Source organism: Megalobrama amblycephala, linkage group LG14 (assembly GCF_018812025.1).
Source record: "Megalobrama amblycephala isolate DHTTF-2021 linkage group LG14, ASM1881202v1, whole genome shotgun sequence".
Taxonomy (NCBI): domain Eukaryota; kingdom Metazoa; phylum Chordata; class Actinopteri; order Cypriniformes; family Xenocyprididae; genus Megalobrama; species Megalobrama amblycephala.
In genome coordinates, this window is record NC_063057.1 from 19,164,402 (window position 1) to 19,182,199 (window position 17,798).

The 17,798-nt window shown below is 35.7% G+C and overlaps 1 protein-coding gene across 18 annotated transcripts in view; it reads right to left on the reverse strand.

Moving 5' to 3' along the window:
- ppfia2 (PTPRF interacting protein alpha 2) overlaps positions 1 to 17,798 on the reverse strand; it is a 269,017-nt gene that overhangs the window by 131,251 nt on the left and 119,968 nt on the right. For 3 of the 18 annotated variants that reach the window (XM_048157045.1, XM_048157040.1, XM_048157039.1), the window contains exon 1: positions 893 to 1,264. The exons of the other annotated variants lie outside the window; for them this stretch is intronic. In XM_048157045.1, coding sequence (XP_048013002.1) covers positions 893 to 973 — 81 coding nt within the window. In that variant the 5' untranslated portion in view covers positions 974 to 1,264. Of the gene's footprint in view, positions 1 to 892; positions 1,265 to 17,798 lie in introns of those variants that run through there. 18 annotated transcript variants of the gene reach the window in all.

Sequence of the window (17,798 nt, forward strand, 5' to 3'; positions counted from 1 at the left end):
CTACAAATTAACAGTTTGTTAATAATAATAATAATAATAATGGGTATTAGTATAAAATTGGCCGTTTTTATTCATTATTTCATCATTTAAGTTTTGCTGAAAAGTCTATATTATGCAGCTTAATGGCACGTTCTTATTGTGACAACATGTACTGCTATTGGGGCATGTTGTCACAAAAGGTCAACGGGTGTTCAGTTAACTGTATATTTGTTCCTAGACAAAAACGTTAGAAACGTTCATGGGATTTTTTGTAGCCAACACATTAAACTATTCGATTATACAGAAAATTATTTTAAACAATAAACCTACTCTGAGAAATATTCGCTGGAGTAAAAAAGTGTGACTAGCCCCGGTTCTCATATCCATTACCCTTCATAATCGTAAACACAATAAAGATTATCGTTTTAGCTACACCGGATTAAAATTACATGACTTCCAGATTGTTTAGCCTCTTAATAGAGTATAGAATAAAACAAAAACCACATTTAATCAAAATACTATATAAGCCACTGTCCTAGCAGCATGATGTATTTATAAAGCGCTCGCGCCTCCAGAGGAATGCGCGCGCTCAATCCTACTGCTGGTTAACGCCTTTAAACCTTCAGTTCAGACTTAAACAACATCAATATGGTGACAGTTTAGTGCTGAACTCAATACTAAATGCGATTAAAACTGTCAACCCAGCCTATTCTGTGTAAAACTACACCACCAAACTCTGAGTGCGCATTTTTGCGCGAGCTCCTTGCGATTAAAAACAACGTTAGCGTTACTGCATCATGGACATGTCAAACAAAAGCGACCCTTAACTGCAAACAATAATCATAAGGAGTATAATGAAACATATCAAGCAGTTTGCATTAGTTTTTGGCCATTAAACACTTTAAATACTCGCCTGGTACGTGTAAAATCTCGTCCCGTTCGGCGGGTGGACCTTTGGGGAGTTAGTCCCCGTGTTCATGTCTGAGAAAATCATATTTCCCCCAATGCAACGCAGAAGTGATCAGCAGTCTCCAGCTGCACAGTGTAAATTAAATCCTTGTCGTTAAGTTCAACTGATCACAGATCAGTGCCTCCCCAACTGACGCTGGACTCCTCACATCCACATAGAATGACAGAAATTATAACTGCGCCCCTATTTATGCACGTTGTATGAATAATAAGTTAGTAAAACGCTGACATAATCAATCAGGGATGTGAAATGTCACTGATATATACAGCAGCAGGCTCCATGATCACAGCACGGATGCTGTGTACCCGTGTGCTGGACCAGCCCATCTGTTCGATAAGCTGCTGCCTCCTCACTTCATTATGCAGCATCACTGCCGGTAAACCAATCGGATACTAGAATCCGACGTGGGCGTGGCTATATGGGTACTCTCCCTGTTCATGCTCAGAGATAGTGAGTTGCATATTTATGAGCTGCGATTGTATGTTTTATGGTCCCATAAACAAATATGTAAAAGTCCTCTAGGAAAACAACGCTCCTTATTTTAAAGTATTCAATGATAAGGTGCCAAGTACTTTAGGAGTATTTTATAGGGGAAACCAGGGCTAGTACATGAAAAAATACTACAGTAATTTATAGTAAATACTATAGTGTTTTTGAACCATGCTATAGTAAATTGTAGTATACTATTATAGTATTTGCAACCATTTGTTAATGAATGCTACAGCATACTGTAGTATTAACTATAGTGAACTGATAAACTGTAATAAATACTGTAGCATATTTTAGTTTTTACTACAGTAAACTGTAGTGTATTGTAGTAGAATATATAGACGTAGAAAACTTAGTACAGAATTGGGTAAAATAATTTGTTTATATTACTATAGTTGTTATATTACCATAGCAACTATAGAATTACCACAACAATTTAATTCAAGTACTTTACTATAGTGTGGTTCAAAACACTATAGTATTTACTATAAATTACTATAGTATTTTTTTTTTTTTGTGGGGTTGTCACTTTTTACTCCAGTAAATATTTTTGTTTGTCGATTTTTATTTACATTAAATTCATACTATACATTTATACACACACACACACATATATATATATATATATATATATATATATATATATATATATATATATATATACATATATATATATATATATATATATATATATATATATATATATATATATATATATATATATATATATATATATATATAAAAATATATCATAATAACAATAAATAAATATAAAATATAAAAAGCAACGTCACTGGGAATTTTGTCATAAGTCTTTACTCTGATATAAACGACAAACAAAATATGGACTGTGTATAAGTACAGAACATGTGTGTTTATACTGTTTTGCAATTATTTAAGATTGTTCCAAATATAACTGCATTCATTGCACTTTCAAGGTCTCCATTCCCAGACCTGCTTTTAAAAACAAGAGAGTTTAGGATCAATATAATTGGCCAATTCACCTCTTTAAAAAAAAAAAAAAAAAAAAAAAAAAAAAAAAGCACACCAACCATTTAGAATGGCTTTAGCATTGACCAGAATAAGCTTTCTTTCAGTTAATAAGGAGCTCTTTTAATTCAGTGTTTCCATTGACATGGGCACACTGGAGGGACTCATTCAATTTGGCTCCATTTCTTGGCTTTTCTGAAAAAACATGTAGCCATTGTTGAGGAAGATAATCAAATCTACAAAGGCTGGCTTAGCAGAAGTCCATTTACCAGACTTTAATCAATCAATTTCATACATGCCTCTCGACATGTATGGGCCATGACAGTCAGCACACTCCTTGAATTGTACAAGTCACATGAATCCATAAGTGATTATAAACCAGAAAGTAATCTCATGGGATAACCATGCCATGCAATACCTGTAGTTGACAATACAATCACAATTTGTGGTTACTCAGGTTTCTAAATGGTTTTAGCTTGATGCTTTGGACATGCAGTATCTCCTTTAAAAAGGGACCTATAATGTCCCTTTTACAAGATGTAATATAAGTCTGTGGTGTCTCCAGAATGTATCCGTGAAGTTTTAGCTCAAAATACCCCACAGATCATTTATTGTAGCTTGTCAAATTTGCCCCCTATTTGGGTGTGAGCAAAAACATGCCGTTATTGTGTGTGTCCCTTTAAATGCAAATGAGCAGCTGCTCCCGGCCCCCTTACCAGAAGAGGGCGGAGCTTTAACAGTCTGTGCTTCAGCTGCTGAACAACAACAAAGCTGGAGAATCTCACGCAGCCAAAATGACGATTGTCAGTAATTGTGTTCAGCTTTACATTGTTCAAACCGGAGTTGGACACAGAGTTGGGCATTTTTCCTCCTGTTTAAGTGAAACTGGAAGCAAACATCACTGAAATTCACATCCAAAAGGGCATCTGAGGTATTTTTTTCCATACTAATATATATTTTGTCCTTGTCTACAGACTAGCAATCATCTTTAAATGAGTTTCAGTTCCAGTGGATGACTAAAATAAAGAATAATGGTGCTATTTTTATTATTTCTGCAGTGATTCTAGTATAAAGGTTTTAGACCCTTGTGAAATATGCTTTAATCGAAACACTGACTCGTAACATTGTTTCCACTAATGGGCTTCAGCAATAGTCTTGTGAGACAATACTACGAAGACAGCAGAAAGATATGAACATGCCCTAATGGATAATTTTGAGCATCTCTCCAAAATCTTTCCTCCCTAAAGGGGAAGAGAAGGGTGGGACTGATCTCTGCTTCCAAACGTCCTGCCAGGGTACAAAGGCATGGAGATGCACCAGATGGGGCTTCTGAGCAACCTGAGAGGACAGAGAGAGAGAGAGAGAGAGAGAGAGAGAGAGAGAGCACGCGTGGGCTCTCCCCTGGGGGGGTGTGTCAGGCCAGGAGGCTTGGATTGTGACCGCAAAAACATGCCAAGCAAAAACATGTCACTCTCCCTACTATAAAAACAGCAGCAGCCTCTGCTAGCACAGATGCGTCTCCTTCACTACTGCCTGAAAAACAATTCCAGTCTAGCCAGAGGATTTTCTCCCCCAAATATTTCTAAGCACATCTAATATGCCTAAACACTTTCGAAAAATGTGGACATGCATGTAAGATGTGTGTTGACGGTAATGAGACGTGTGTGAAAGAACTTGGACCGAAAGCCTATTGGTTGAAAAATGACCAATGAAATCTCTCTGTTCAGTTCTAATGACGTCACTGATGATATCACAAAGGAACTCCATCCAAGACTTCCCTGGTTCTTTCCAATGCAATCATTCAGCTTCTCCGATAAAAAAAAGAGATATGATGAGTCATATAAGTCAATCTGTAATATAAGTCAATCTGTCAGATTTCTTTAACCTGGTTATTTTGAGAAATGATGATGTTTCAGCTTAAAAGCGTGTGCAAGTGTGCAATTTTTTCAGTGTTAAAATATTTTCTCCTATCCCATGTCCAATGCAGAGACAACTGAAAGTTAAGTGGACAGTTATTATTTTTGTAATTCTTTTTAAGGGTGGTTATACAACAGTACTGTACAAACGATATTTTATACTGTTAAAGGTGCCATCGAACGTTTTTTTACAAGATGTAATATAAGTCTAAGGTGTCCCCTGAATGTGTCTGTGAAGTTTCAGCTCAAAATACCCCATAGATTTTTTTAAAGGTACAATATGTAAAATTTTTGCAGTAAAATATCCAAAAACCACTAGGCTAGTGTTATATATTTTGTCCAGCTGATTACTAACAATATCTCTAATGTTTTCAACTACTTGTAAATCATGAGAAAATTCCCATTCTAAACAGTGACACGGGGCAGTGCAGTCGCCTGTCAATGACATCAGTTACCTTTGTTACCGCCTTTACTGACGTAGAAACCACATGACAACAGTGCCGTGGACAAATGCGGAAGTAGTGTCTAGCGTCCAGCAAACCACTAATTTGCTTCAAGGATTTCCTTATTTACTTCTTGCACGTTTTATGGTGGATTGTGTTACTTATTTATGGAACATAATTACTGTTTACCATCTGCCGCTGGTTCTGTCGACAAGGACAGCTCCCATAAACTCATGACCGGAAAAGACCGGAAGCGGCGCCGGCGACTGTGTCATAATAAAAGTCCCGCTGCTCGTGAGGCGTGTGTTGATCAATCGCTCCAGCTCCTCGTTCAGCTCCCGCAACACTCGGTCCTGCTCTGCTTCATACTACAGTAACGTTAATAATCGCATCCACGAACATGAGTTCTTCCAGACTCCAATCCCTATTCTTTTGCACCGTCCGTTGAGATGGAGACCACATGTCCCAAGTTTCCGCTCTAAAACTTGGCGTCATCAAACTACGCCTTTGTTTTGAATAGGCTTCTAGCAACCTCTAGCGGAAAAAAATATCACAAATTGTACCTTTAAATTAATTTTTTTAACTGCCTATTTTGGGGCATCATTAAATATGAGCCGATTCAGGCTGCGGCCCCTTTAAATCTCGCGCTCCCTGCCCACGGAGCTCACGCTTGCCTTAAACAGCATAAACAGCATAAAGTTCACACAGCTAATATAACCCTCAAAATGGATCTTTACAAAGTGTTCGTCATGCGATTATGTGAGTATTGTATTTATTTGGATGTTTACATTTGATTCTGAATGAGTTTGAGGCTATGCTCCGTGGCTAAAGCTAACATTACACACTGTTGGAGAGATTTATAAAGAATGAAGTTGTGTTTATGAATTATACAGACTGCAAGTGTTTAATAATGAAAATAATGACGGCTCTCTTGTCTCCGTGAATACAGTAAATAACCGATGGTAACTTTAACCACATTTACACAGTACATTAGCAACATGCTAACGAAACATTTAGAAAGACAGTTTACAAATATCACTAAAAATAAACCATCTGCCATTTTTCGCTATTGTTCTTGCTTGCTTACCTAGTCTGATGATTCAGCTGTGCACAGATCCAGACATTAATACTGGCTGCCCTTGTCTAATGCCTTGAACATGAGCTGGCATATGCAAATATTGGGGTCATACATATTAATGATCCCGACTGTTACGTAACAGTCAGTGTTATGTTGAGATTCGCCTGTTCTTCGGAGGTCTTTTAAACAAATGAGATTTATATAAGAAGGAGGAAACAATGGAGTTTGAGACTCACTGTATGTCATTTCCATGTACTGAACTCTTGTTATTCAACTATGCCAAGATAAATTCAATTTTTAATTCTAGGGCACCTTTAATCAAACAGATTTGTTCAGATCATTGAAATTCAGTGCTCAAATATTTTCTACCTGAATTTTGCACTATACAGTATTTTATCAACTACCATATTGTTTATATGTGCAATAACAACAACTATAGACTTTCAGTATCTTGCTACAATTTTTGTGCTTTAAAGTTGTACTTAGTATTTTTTCCTCATTAAAAAGTTTCACCCATAAAGACATTAAAGGGGTAGTTCACCCAAAAATGAAAATACTGTCATCATTTACTCGTCATTTTAAACCCAAACTTTTGCTCATCTTTAGAACAAAAATGAATTAATATTCTCTTATCATTTTGCCGACTCATCGAAAGTCTCCACATTACAAGCTTCAAAAAGCATGAAAACAATGTAAAAGTTTGTGTGACCACTGTATATGAGAAACACATTTAATTTAGGCTTTTATTCACATTTATACCTCAGTTCTTTCTGGTTCTCAAATCTGACTGGCTGAGAGGTCTTTCCAGCCATGCAATATTGTACCAGTATCACCACGGGAACCATTTCACCGTTTGAATCACTCCTCTGTCAGCATCTCACTGCGAGTGTCATGGCGGATGAGTAAACCCACCATATTTTTATAGATACTACTGTTATTTTGTAACGGAATGTAGTTTTAAGAGGTTTTTTTGGCAAGAATATAGTTGTTTAGACCTCAGATATATGATTTATATGTAAACACAGCGCCTATTTGAAAATTAGTTTAGACGCTTTCAGAGATGTGAGCTCCAGGCCGTCAGCAACTGTTCAGTGCTCATGTACCCGCAGAGAACAGCTTCATCTCGGCCAGTCCTTTGGGAATTTGCAGCTGACTCTTTATGTAGATAGTGTTTAAACATGAGCTATAATTCGTTTTGGGTATATCAAACGGGCAATCTTTGGTCTTGTTAATTTATTACTTGTTCCAGAGCTAATAGATTTGGCTTAAGGGCTTTATTAAGTTTCATAATACATTGAAATTAAATCCTGCACTTACTAGAGCGCTGCTTTTGTACGTTTGACTGAACTGTTTGCTTGTGTTTTTTATTTCTTATACTGTTATAATGGCTATTGTTGTTCATTTAAATATCATTGTTAAATAAATAATATTTTATATAAATAACATGTAGTATTTTTTGGTATTGAGAAAGAGTCCGTTAGTGATTTCGATTTCAGTGAAAGTTACATTAATACACCATTAGATCGCAGCAAAGAAAGAAGGTCTTTATGGTCACAAACGTTGCATCCCAAATGACACACTATACACTATGCACTTATACACGTACTACTCACTATGTACTCATCCGTGTAGTGTGTGAATTGTATAAGGTTATTTTGTCATTTAAGGACAGAGTCTGATCCCCCTCCCCCTCCCCTACGTAAGTAAAGCTGCGACAGTTGAAGTGTCCAACATTCCACATTTAGTTTTTCCGTTAATTTAGTGCATCATCCGGGTTTTTAAAGTGTACTTTTTCTTTTTGGAATTTTCAGTGTGAATGCACTACTTGCACCATTTATACTTAAAAAGTCATAGAATAGTGCGTAAGTACGTGAATTGGAACGCACCTACATACTTTTATATTGAAATGGACTGAAACAAGGAAGTTGTTTTTACTTTAAACATCTTACGAGACATAACTGAATATAAGATTGACCTGAAGAATATTAGCTAGATGCAGGAAATACACTCTCTCTCATAATACTCTTTAAAGGTGCCATCGAATTGGAAATTGAATTTATCTCGGCATAGTTGAATAACAAGAGTTCAGTACATGGAAAAGACATACAGTGAGTCTCAAACCCCATTGTTTCCTCCTCCATATATAAATCTCATTTGTTTAAAAGACCTCCGAAGAACAGGCGAATCTCAACATAACACCAACTGTTACGTAACAGTCAGGGTGTATGACCCCAATATTTGCATATGCCAGCCCATGTTCAATGCATTACACAAGGGCAGCCAGTATTAACGTCTGGATCTGTAAACAGCTGAATCATCAGACTAGGTAAGCAAGCAAGAACAACAGTGAAAAATGGCAGATGGAGCGATAATAACTGACATGATCCATGATATCATGATATTTTTAGTGATATTTGTAAGTTGTCTTTCTAAATGTTTCGTTAGCATGTTGCTAATGTACTGTTAAATGTGGTTAAAGTTACCATCATTTCTTACTGTATTCACGGAGACAAGAGCCGTCGCTATTTTCATTTTTAAACACTTGCAGTCTGTATAATGCATAAACACAACTTCATTCTTTATAAATCTCTCCAACAGTGTAGCATTAGCCGTTAGCCACGGAGCACAGCCTCAAACTCATTCAGAATCAAATGTAAACATCCAAATAAACACTGTACTTATGCGATTAGACATGCTGCATGACGAACACTTGGTAAAGATCCATTTTGAGGGTTATATTAGCTGTTTGAACTTTGTTTATGCAATGATAGAGTCGAGAGCTCGGGAGGGGGCGGAGAGCGCGAGCAATTAAAGGGGCCGCAGCCTGAATCGGCGCATTTCTAATTATGCCTCAAAATAGGCAGTTAAAAAAATTAATTAAAAAAAATCTATGGGGTATTTTGAGCAGCAACTTCACAGACACATTCAGGGGACACCTTAAACTTATATTACATCTTGTAAAAAAACGTTTGATGTTCCGGCACTTGATTCTGATTGGTTGCACCATGTTCAAAGCCGTTGTAAAATACCCATTGTAAAACTCTGCTCCGCGTCGTGCCTAACAACGCCCCTTAACTATTATAAATGCACTGTAAACCACGGCTTCTTGGGGCTTATTGCTTTATCATATTACAATGAGTTTCAATTAAGTGACTCAACGTTCCCTCGTTACTAGTTCTAAAGTGCTGTTTTAGAATTAGTAACGGAGGCTTGTGCTCAACTGTTAAACTGTCAACTTGAGATTTGAATCCATGGCGGAAGGAAATAGTTCCTCACAAAAGAGAGTTTTCAAAGACAATCTGTTGTTTTTTCTTATTTATTTACACACTCGTGCCATCGAACTGTTGTATAAAAGCAATATCACACACGTAGCTGTGCAATATTGCTGTATATCAGCACATTGTGACTACCTACGGCCAAATCACAGCCGTGCTGATATACAGCCATATTTGAATGAATGCCTTATGTGTTTGGAAATAAATGGTGCTAATTTTTATTTTTGAGTGAACTATTTATTTAATAAAACTATTTAAAAAATATTATGTATTTCTACAATGAAATTAAAAATATTATTCCCTACACACAGTCATGCAGTACTGTATATACATTGCACAACAATGTCAGTGCAGTACAGAGAACCTGCATTCATTCATTCATTCATTCATTCATTCAAATTGCCTTGATCATCACCTACTCACACTCCAATTTGAGTCTTAACAGGATGAGCTAAACATGAGCTCTCACAACAATCAAATGGGCAAAACAAATCAATTTCCAGTTTCTAGGTGGCCACTCATCCGTCTGATTCCATAAGGTCTAACAAGCATCTGTGCCTGAAAACACTACACCACAATTAGAGCCGTTATTCAATAGCGTGTCAGTGTGTGTGCATCTGCGCTATGGAGCAAAGCTGATGTCTAATTAAAAGGAAACATGTAACCTTTCTTTTACGAGAGCTTGTTACAGGCAGGTAAACTGTCCTTATTAGAGTCACTGCCTACAGAGAACACAACATCCCATTCCACAGATGTAATATTAACACATATTGATTGTAGCAGCTAGTATAATGAGCTGGCGATCTGACGCAGAACCTGAAAGCGCTGAACGTAAACAACGTCCTAGAATGACACAGAACAGAAGATATTCTTGAATAAAGTTGTTATTTTTGTTTTGTTATTGTGCACAAAAAGTATTCTCGTCGCTTGTTAAAATTAAGGTTGAACCACTGCAACCACGTCAACTATTTTAATGGTGTCTTTAGTACCTTTCTGGACCTTGAAAGTGGTTGTTAAATTGCTGTCTATTGAGGAGTCAGACAGCTATTGGATTTCAGCAAAAATATCTTAATTTGTGATCTGAAGATGAATGAAGGACTTATGGGTGTGGAATGACACGAGGGTGAGTAATTAATGACAGAATTTTCATTTTTGGGTGAACTAACCCTTTAAAGTTAATCCTTGAAAATGCTAATACTTTAAATGTTAAATGTAATCTTTAGAAAATATTTTCATACATCATGTTATGATGCCTAAATTTACTAAAATGACTGATTTTATTTTTTAGCATTTTATTTTTTTAATTTATTTAGACAAAATAATATAGAATTTTACCAGTTATCAGCCATAACATGAAAATAATTATCCTGCTTATTAGTATCAGCTAGAATTTTAATATTAATTGGTACAGACAGATATTGTGGGTGGAATGGGGCAAAACATTGATGAGCCCACCATAAAAACTGACAGCTGCTTGACTCTGACAAGTAATGTAATGTTGTTAGGGATCCGTGTCAGCATAGCACTCAAATATGCAGGATATTACAGAGGGGAATAGCGTTAGCTTTATATTATGATATCTATATGCAACAGTGCAAAGCAGCAATACATCCCATTCCAAACCAAACAAACTATATGTGCTCTGAAATGTATGTGGATTTATGTATGAATTTTGATATTGGGGTTTAGTGAATTGTTGTTTATGCAAACATCATCTTTTGCAACTTTAGACAGATCCATGATTCAGTATTTGGGTCAATGACGTGACGAGTCATTTTTTTTGTCCAAAAGGCCTTAATAATAATAAAAAACGAAGATATGACATCCAAAGTGTGTAAGGTAGTACAACTAGATCTGTTTTTTTTTTTTTGAATTTATAAGGTTTTAACTATATTTTGCTGCATGCAAAAGTATTTTAAAGATTTTGAAGTGTCAAAAGGTCATTCGGTTTAACCGTCCAAAGGCCAATACAGCCATTTAATTTGTGATTAAAATACCTTAAAGGTGCCCTAGAATCAAAAATTGAATTGAGAAAGAGTTCAGTACATGGAAATGACATACAGTGAGTCTCAAGCACCATTGTTTCCTCCTTCTTATGTAAATCTCATTTATTTAAAAGACCTCCGAAGAACAGGCGAATCTCAACTTAACACCGACTGTTACGTAACAGTCGGGATCATTAATATGTATGACCCCAATATTTGCATATGTCAGCTCATGTTCAAGGCATTACACAAGGGCAGCCAGTATTAACGTCTGGATCTGTGCACAGCTGAATCATCAGACTAGGTAACCAGGCAAGAACAACAGCGAAAAATGGCAGATGGAGCAATAATAACTGACATGATCCATGATATCATGATATTTTTAGTGATATTTGTAAACTGTCTTTCTAAATGTTTCGTTAGCATTTTGCTAATGTACTGTTAAATGTGGTTAAAGTTACTATAGTTTATTACTGTATTCGCAGAGACAAAAGCCGTCGCTATTTTCATTTTTAAAATAGGGAAGCGTGGGGATTTAAAGGGGCTGCAGCCTGAATCGGTGCATAGTTAATGATGCCCCAAAATAGGCAGTTAAAAAAAAATCTATGGGGTATTTTGAGCTGAAACTTCACAGACACATTCAGGGGACACCTTAGACTTATATTACATCTTGTAAAAAAGCATTCTAGGGCACCTTTAAAATGTAATAAATGTTTTTTTTTTTTTGATGATTTTATAACATTATCAATCAACAGTGCAAAATGGTATTAAAATTATGTGTAGAAATTGTTGCTTTGCTATGAAAAAAAAGAATGTACGGAAAAATGAATTTCATTGATGTCATTCGGAGTAACCAATATAAAGGGACCATTTTGGATCAAGTCATGCGGTATGTATCTTGTGACAGGATGTGACATCATTCAGACACCTGCAAAGGATCACATGGTCATGAAGCAAAGTAACTAACTCTCTTTTATCTATTTGAAAAATTCTTGTTTTCATTTGTTTCTATGTTTAATTTCTATTTGTACCAGTCTTTACTTAGAATAGGGGGATTTTTTCATGCCAAGCGCCCTTGGAAAATAGAGAAATGGTGCATTATTTATAAAAGTGAGTGTTGCATTTTGAAGCGTTAGTTCACCCAAAAATGAAATTTCTGTCATTAATTACTCACCCTCACGTTGTTCCACATCCATAAGACCTTTGTTCATCTTCAGAACACAAATTAAGATATTTTTGATGAAATCTGAGAGGTATATGACTCATCCATAGATAGCAATATAATCACCACTTTTAAGGTCCAGAAAGGTAGTAAAGACATCATTAAAACAGTCGACGTGACTGCAGTGATTTAACCTTAATTTTATGAAGTGACGAGAATATTTTTTGTGCGCAAAAGCAAAACAAAAATAACAACTTTATTCAACAATCTGTTCTCTTCCCTGTCATTATCCTTACACAGTTGACACAGTAAGCACAGTGAAGGCTTCCGTGTTTACGTCCGGATGCCGGCTCAGTATTGGCTGAAGCTGTACACGTGAGCAGCATGACGCATGCGTGTGATGCCGACGCAGGAGCCGGCCAATAACGAGTCGGCATTCTGACGTAGAACCTGGAAGCGCTGGATGTAAACTACGTATGACAATGATACAGAGGAGAAGATATTGTTGAATAAAGTTGTTATTTTTGTTTTGTTTTTGCACACAAAAGTATACTCATCACTTCATAAAATTAAGGTTGAACCACTGCAGTCACGTCAACTGTTTTAATGGTGTCTTTAGTATCTTTCTTGACCTTGAAAGCAGGGATTATATTGCTGTCTAAGGACAAGTCTTATACCTGTCGGATTTCATCAAAAATATCTTAATTTGTGTTCCAAAGCTGAACGATGGTCTTACGGGTGTGGAACGACATGAGGGTGAGTAATACATGACAGAATTTTCATTTTTGAGTGAACTAACCCCGAATGTAGTACCATTAAATATTATTTTTTTTAATCATTTTTGATGTATATTGATGACCACTTTGTGCCCCACAGTAAATGGTTATTAGCTAGTAAAGTAGCATTTAGTAAGATATGTGCTATATAAATTATGACATAAGAGCTTGACTACTTTCCATTACTTTCACAGGAAATACCAATTTTAGAATTCTCTCATGTTTTCCCAGGTTGCCCCGGTAATGAGGTGATGTTTTGAATCTGCATGTTAATGAATGCTACTGCACATTATTGCATATACATCATACTAATCAGAGCTGAACAGCAGGGCTCTCAGAAGAGTAACCATCAAACATTTCTGTCCTCACACACATCATTTGTAGCCTCTCATATTTGAACCAATTCCGATTTGTTTAGTCACATTCAGTCTTGACCTCACTGTCTGCTCTTGCATTTTAGATGTAATGAAATCTGATCCATTTGTTCAGACAGTTTGGACAGTATTGCTGAAACCACATTCACTTTATGGGGAAAGAATGAGTGAAAATGAGCAAATGATGGATGGATGGATGGATGGATGGATGGATGGATTTTTGCCATATGATCTGTCATTAAAATTAACCCTGAACTTTTCAATAAGTCATTCTGCTCTCTCCAAGACAATCAGCTCTTTTATTTTGTATCACTGCACTGATTTTAAGCATCTGAGATGAATTTATGCAGGTACTTTCTGTCAGAAAACCAAATTCTCCCACATGAAAAAAAAATTAAATTCCGGCTAAGTGTTTTTACACATACACAAGCACATACACATGCCAAATCTTCCTTTGGCGATGATCAGCCATTGTGTTTGGGCAAAATCGGCTCTACACAGAGATTTCACAGCACGCATGGAGCAAAGTTCCATAGTAACGAGAGGTTGCACAAGTCCCCAAAAGTATGAGTCACCCTCAAGTCTGCCAAAATACATCACCACACATAACGCATTAGAATGCAGAGACAGAGAGCAGTCTGCCACAATCTGGAGAGAGAGAGAGAGAAAGAGAATGTGTCTTATGTCTTTCAAGCTATGTAAGACTGACCTGGTTATTTTTTAAAAACTGAGACATATCGTTGAGCAAATATTGACAGAATTTTCATTTATGGATGAGTTATGTTTTAAAAACATACAATTCAGATGTACACTTTTCTTGCATTCTTTTATAGACACAAACACATCTGAATAACAAAAAGGTACTTCATACAGGACTTGTGGGTAATCAGGACGGTCTAAATTGATTGGACGTGTGCAGTTGTCAAGCACTATTTAATCAACGCTGATTGGTAGAGGACACGGTGCACAAGCAGGAGATTCTTATTAAATTCTTGGTGTAAAGTCAAAAGGGCACAGCTGTAGTGACGAGGTTGTGACAATTATATATATAATTTTTGTTGTGATGGCAAAGCTTTCATTACTCCAGTCTTCAGTGTCACATGATCCTTCAGAAATCATTCTAATATGTTGGTTTGTTGCTCAAGAAACATTTCTTATTACCATCAGTGTAGAAAGTGAGTGTGCTGCTTATTATTTATTATTTACAGTACAGTCCAAAAGTTTGGAACCACTAAGATTTTTAATGTTTTTAAAAGAAGTTTCGTCTGCTCACCAAGGCTACATTTATTTAATTAAAAATACAGTAAAAAACAGTAATATTGTGAAATATTATTACAATTTAAAATAACTGTTTTCTATTTGAATATATTTCACAAAGTAATTTATTAAGTAATTTATATATTCTCAATAAACATTTAATGTGTACAATATTTTTTTTCAGGATTATTTGATGAATAGAAAGTTCAAAAGAACAGTGTTTATCTGAAATCTAATCTTTTGTAACATTATAAATGTCTTTACTGCCACTTTTGATTGATTTAATGCATCCTTGCTGAATAAAAGTATTCATTTCTTTAATTTCTTTTCAAAAAAATAAAAATAAAAATTCTTACTGACCCCAAACTTTTGAACGGTAGTGTATAATGCTACAGAAGCTTTGTATTTCAGATAAATGCTGTTCTTTTGAACTTTCTATTCATCAAGGAATCCTGAAAAAAAAAGTACACAACTGTTTTCAACATTGAAAATAATCATAAATGTTTCTTGAGCAGCAAATCAGCATATTAGAATGATTTCTGAAGGATCATGTGACACTGAAGACTGGAGTAACGATGCTGAAAATTCAGCTTTGCATCACAGGAATAAATTACTTTGTCAAATATGTTTAAATAGTACACAGTTATTTTAAATTGTAATAATATTTCACAATATTACTGTTTTTTACTGTATTTTTAATTAAATAAATGTAGCCTTGGTGAGCAGACGAAACTTCTTTTAAAAACATTAAAAATCTTAGTGGTTCCAAACTTTTGGACTGTACTGCATGTAATGACTTCCATAGATTTTAGTGTGCTTTCAGTACTTTTCAGGGGCTGCTGTAAGTAATAAATATGATTTCAAAGAATTAGCTCTTATTATGATACTTCATCGTATACTAAATTTTTACAAAACCAGACCAGCTTGACTGAATAACTATAAGAAGCAAGAATTTCTCAGGACAATCTGTGCTGATGTAAGCAATCAACCTGCCAATCAGAATAACGCTCCCCAAAATCAGAGTGATTGCCTAAATCTTGTATTCAGCAGAATGAAACGCAATGCAAACCTGTGATTGCTTATCTGGATATTGGCTAAACTCTCTCTAAAGATTCTGCATCATTTACTCATCTTAAAGGTGCCATTGAACGTTTTTTTACAAGATGTAATATAAGTCTAAGGTGTCCCCTGAATGTGTCTGTGAAGTATAAAATACCCCATAGATTTTTTTTTATCAATTTTTTTAACTGCCTAATTTGAGGCATAATTAGAAATGTGCCGATTCAGGCTGCAGCCCCTTTAATTGCTCACGCTCTCTGCCACCTCCCGAGCTCTCGACTCTATCATTGCATAAACAAAGTTCACACAGCTAATATAACCCTCAAAATGGATCTTTACAAAGTGTTCGTCATGCATGCTGTTTGCATACATCGGATTATGTGAGTATAGTATTTATTTGGATGTTTACATTTGATTCTGAATGAGTTTGATAGTGCTCTGTGGCTAACGGCTAATGCTACACTGTTGGAGAGATTTATAAAGAATGAAGTTGTGTTTATGAATTATACAGACTGCAAGTGTTTAATAATGAAAATAACAACAGCTTTTGTCTCTGTGAATACAGTAAGAAACGGTTAACCACTTTTAACAGTACATTAGCAACATGCTAACGAAACATTTAGAAAGACAATTTACAAATATCACTAAAAATATCATGATATCATGGATCATGTCAGTTATTACTGCTCCATCTGCCATTTTTCGCTATTGTCCTTGCTTGCTTACCTAGTCTGTTGATTCGGCTCTGCAGCTCCAAACATTAATACTGGCTTGTCATAATGCCTTGAACATGAGCTGGTATATGCAAATATTGGGCTGTACATATTAATGATCCCGACTGTTACGTAACAGTCGGTGTTATGTTGAGATTCGCCTGTTCTTCGGAGGTCTTTTAAACAAATGAGATTTATATAAGAAGGAGGAAACACTGGAGTTTGAGACTCACTGTTTGTCATTTGCATGTACTGAACTCTTGTTATTTAACTATGCCAAGGTAAATTCAATTTTTAATTCTAGGGCACCTTTAATGTTGTATCTCATATGACTTTTTTTGTGGAACATAAAAGGAGAAGTTTAAGAGAATGTTCACACTGCTCTTTTCCATTCAGTGAAAGTGGATGGGGACCTGGCCATCAAGCTCCAAAAAGAACAAAAGAGCAAGATAAAATCATTGTAAAAGTAGTTTATAAAAATCATGCACTATATTCCAAACCATAAGATACCTTTGTGTTATAAATTTAGATATTTTAAGCTTTTTAGGTGTACATTTTCAGTCTTGGTCACCATTCACTTTCACTGTATGTGAAAGAGCTTCTTGCACAATTTTCTATAAAGAATTCCCTTTTTCATTTGGGTTTCAAAAGACATGAGGGTGAGTAAATTATTTTATTTTTGGGGGGTAAACTGTCCCTTTAAAGAGAATCTGAAGAGCAGAATTTCTCATTAACCTGGAGAAAGCTTTTGAGTGATAATTGGTTTTTCTTCTAACTGTGCCTTTATAATATTCTGAGCAAAGTTTGGTTATTATTTTGAGTTTTGAAATTGGTTACTGCGCAAGTAAAGTCACGATTTAGAACATGCTCTGGGGGGCTTGTGTTGTGTTGTATATTTGTTCTTATAATACAAATGCTATGTGGGTGGACCAGCATTCAAACAAGCTCACAGAAGAGAAGTTTTTGCACACGGTCAGTGACTCTCATAAAATCCCTGCCAGTACTATTTATATGAACTCATTTGAACAGCATGCCTACGCTCAATTAAAGCTACTTCACGCTTTTATTCACTTAAGCTTAAATTGAATCATTTAAGAATACTACAAAGTGAATGGGCAAAATTAGTATTCAGAGTTAAAGCCAAGTTGACAGAATCAAACATATGGTTAGATTCTGTTATTCAAACATAACGCAGAACTGAAAGGCCATTACTGAGGCCTGGATTGGTGTGTCTATGTTTTCTTAAAAAGATGAAAAAATTAAAAATCTGTCATAACTTACTCACCACTATGTCTGACATGCATGACTTTCTTTCTTCTGTGGAACTTGAAA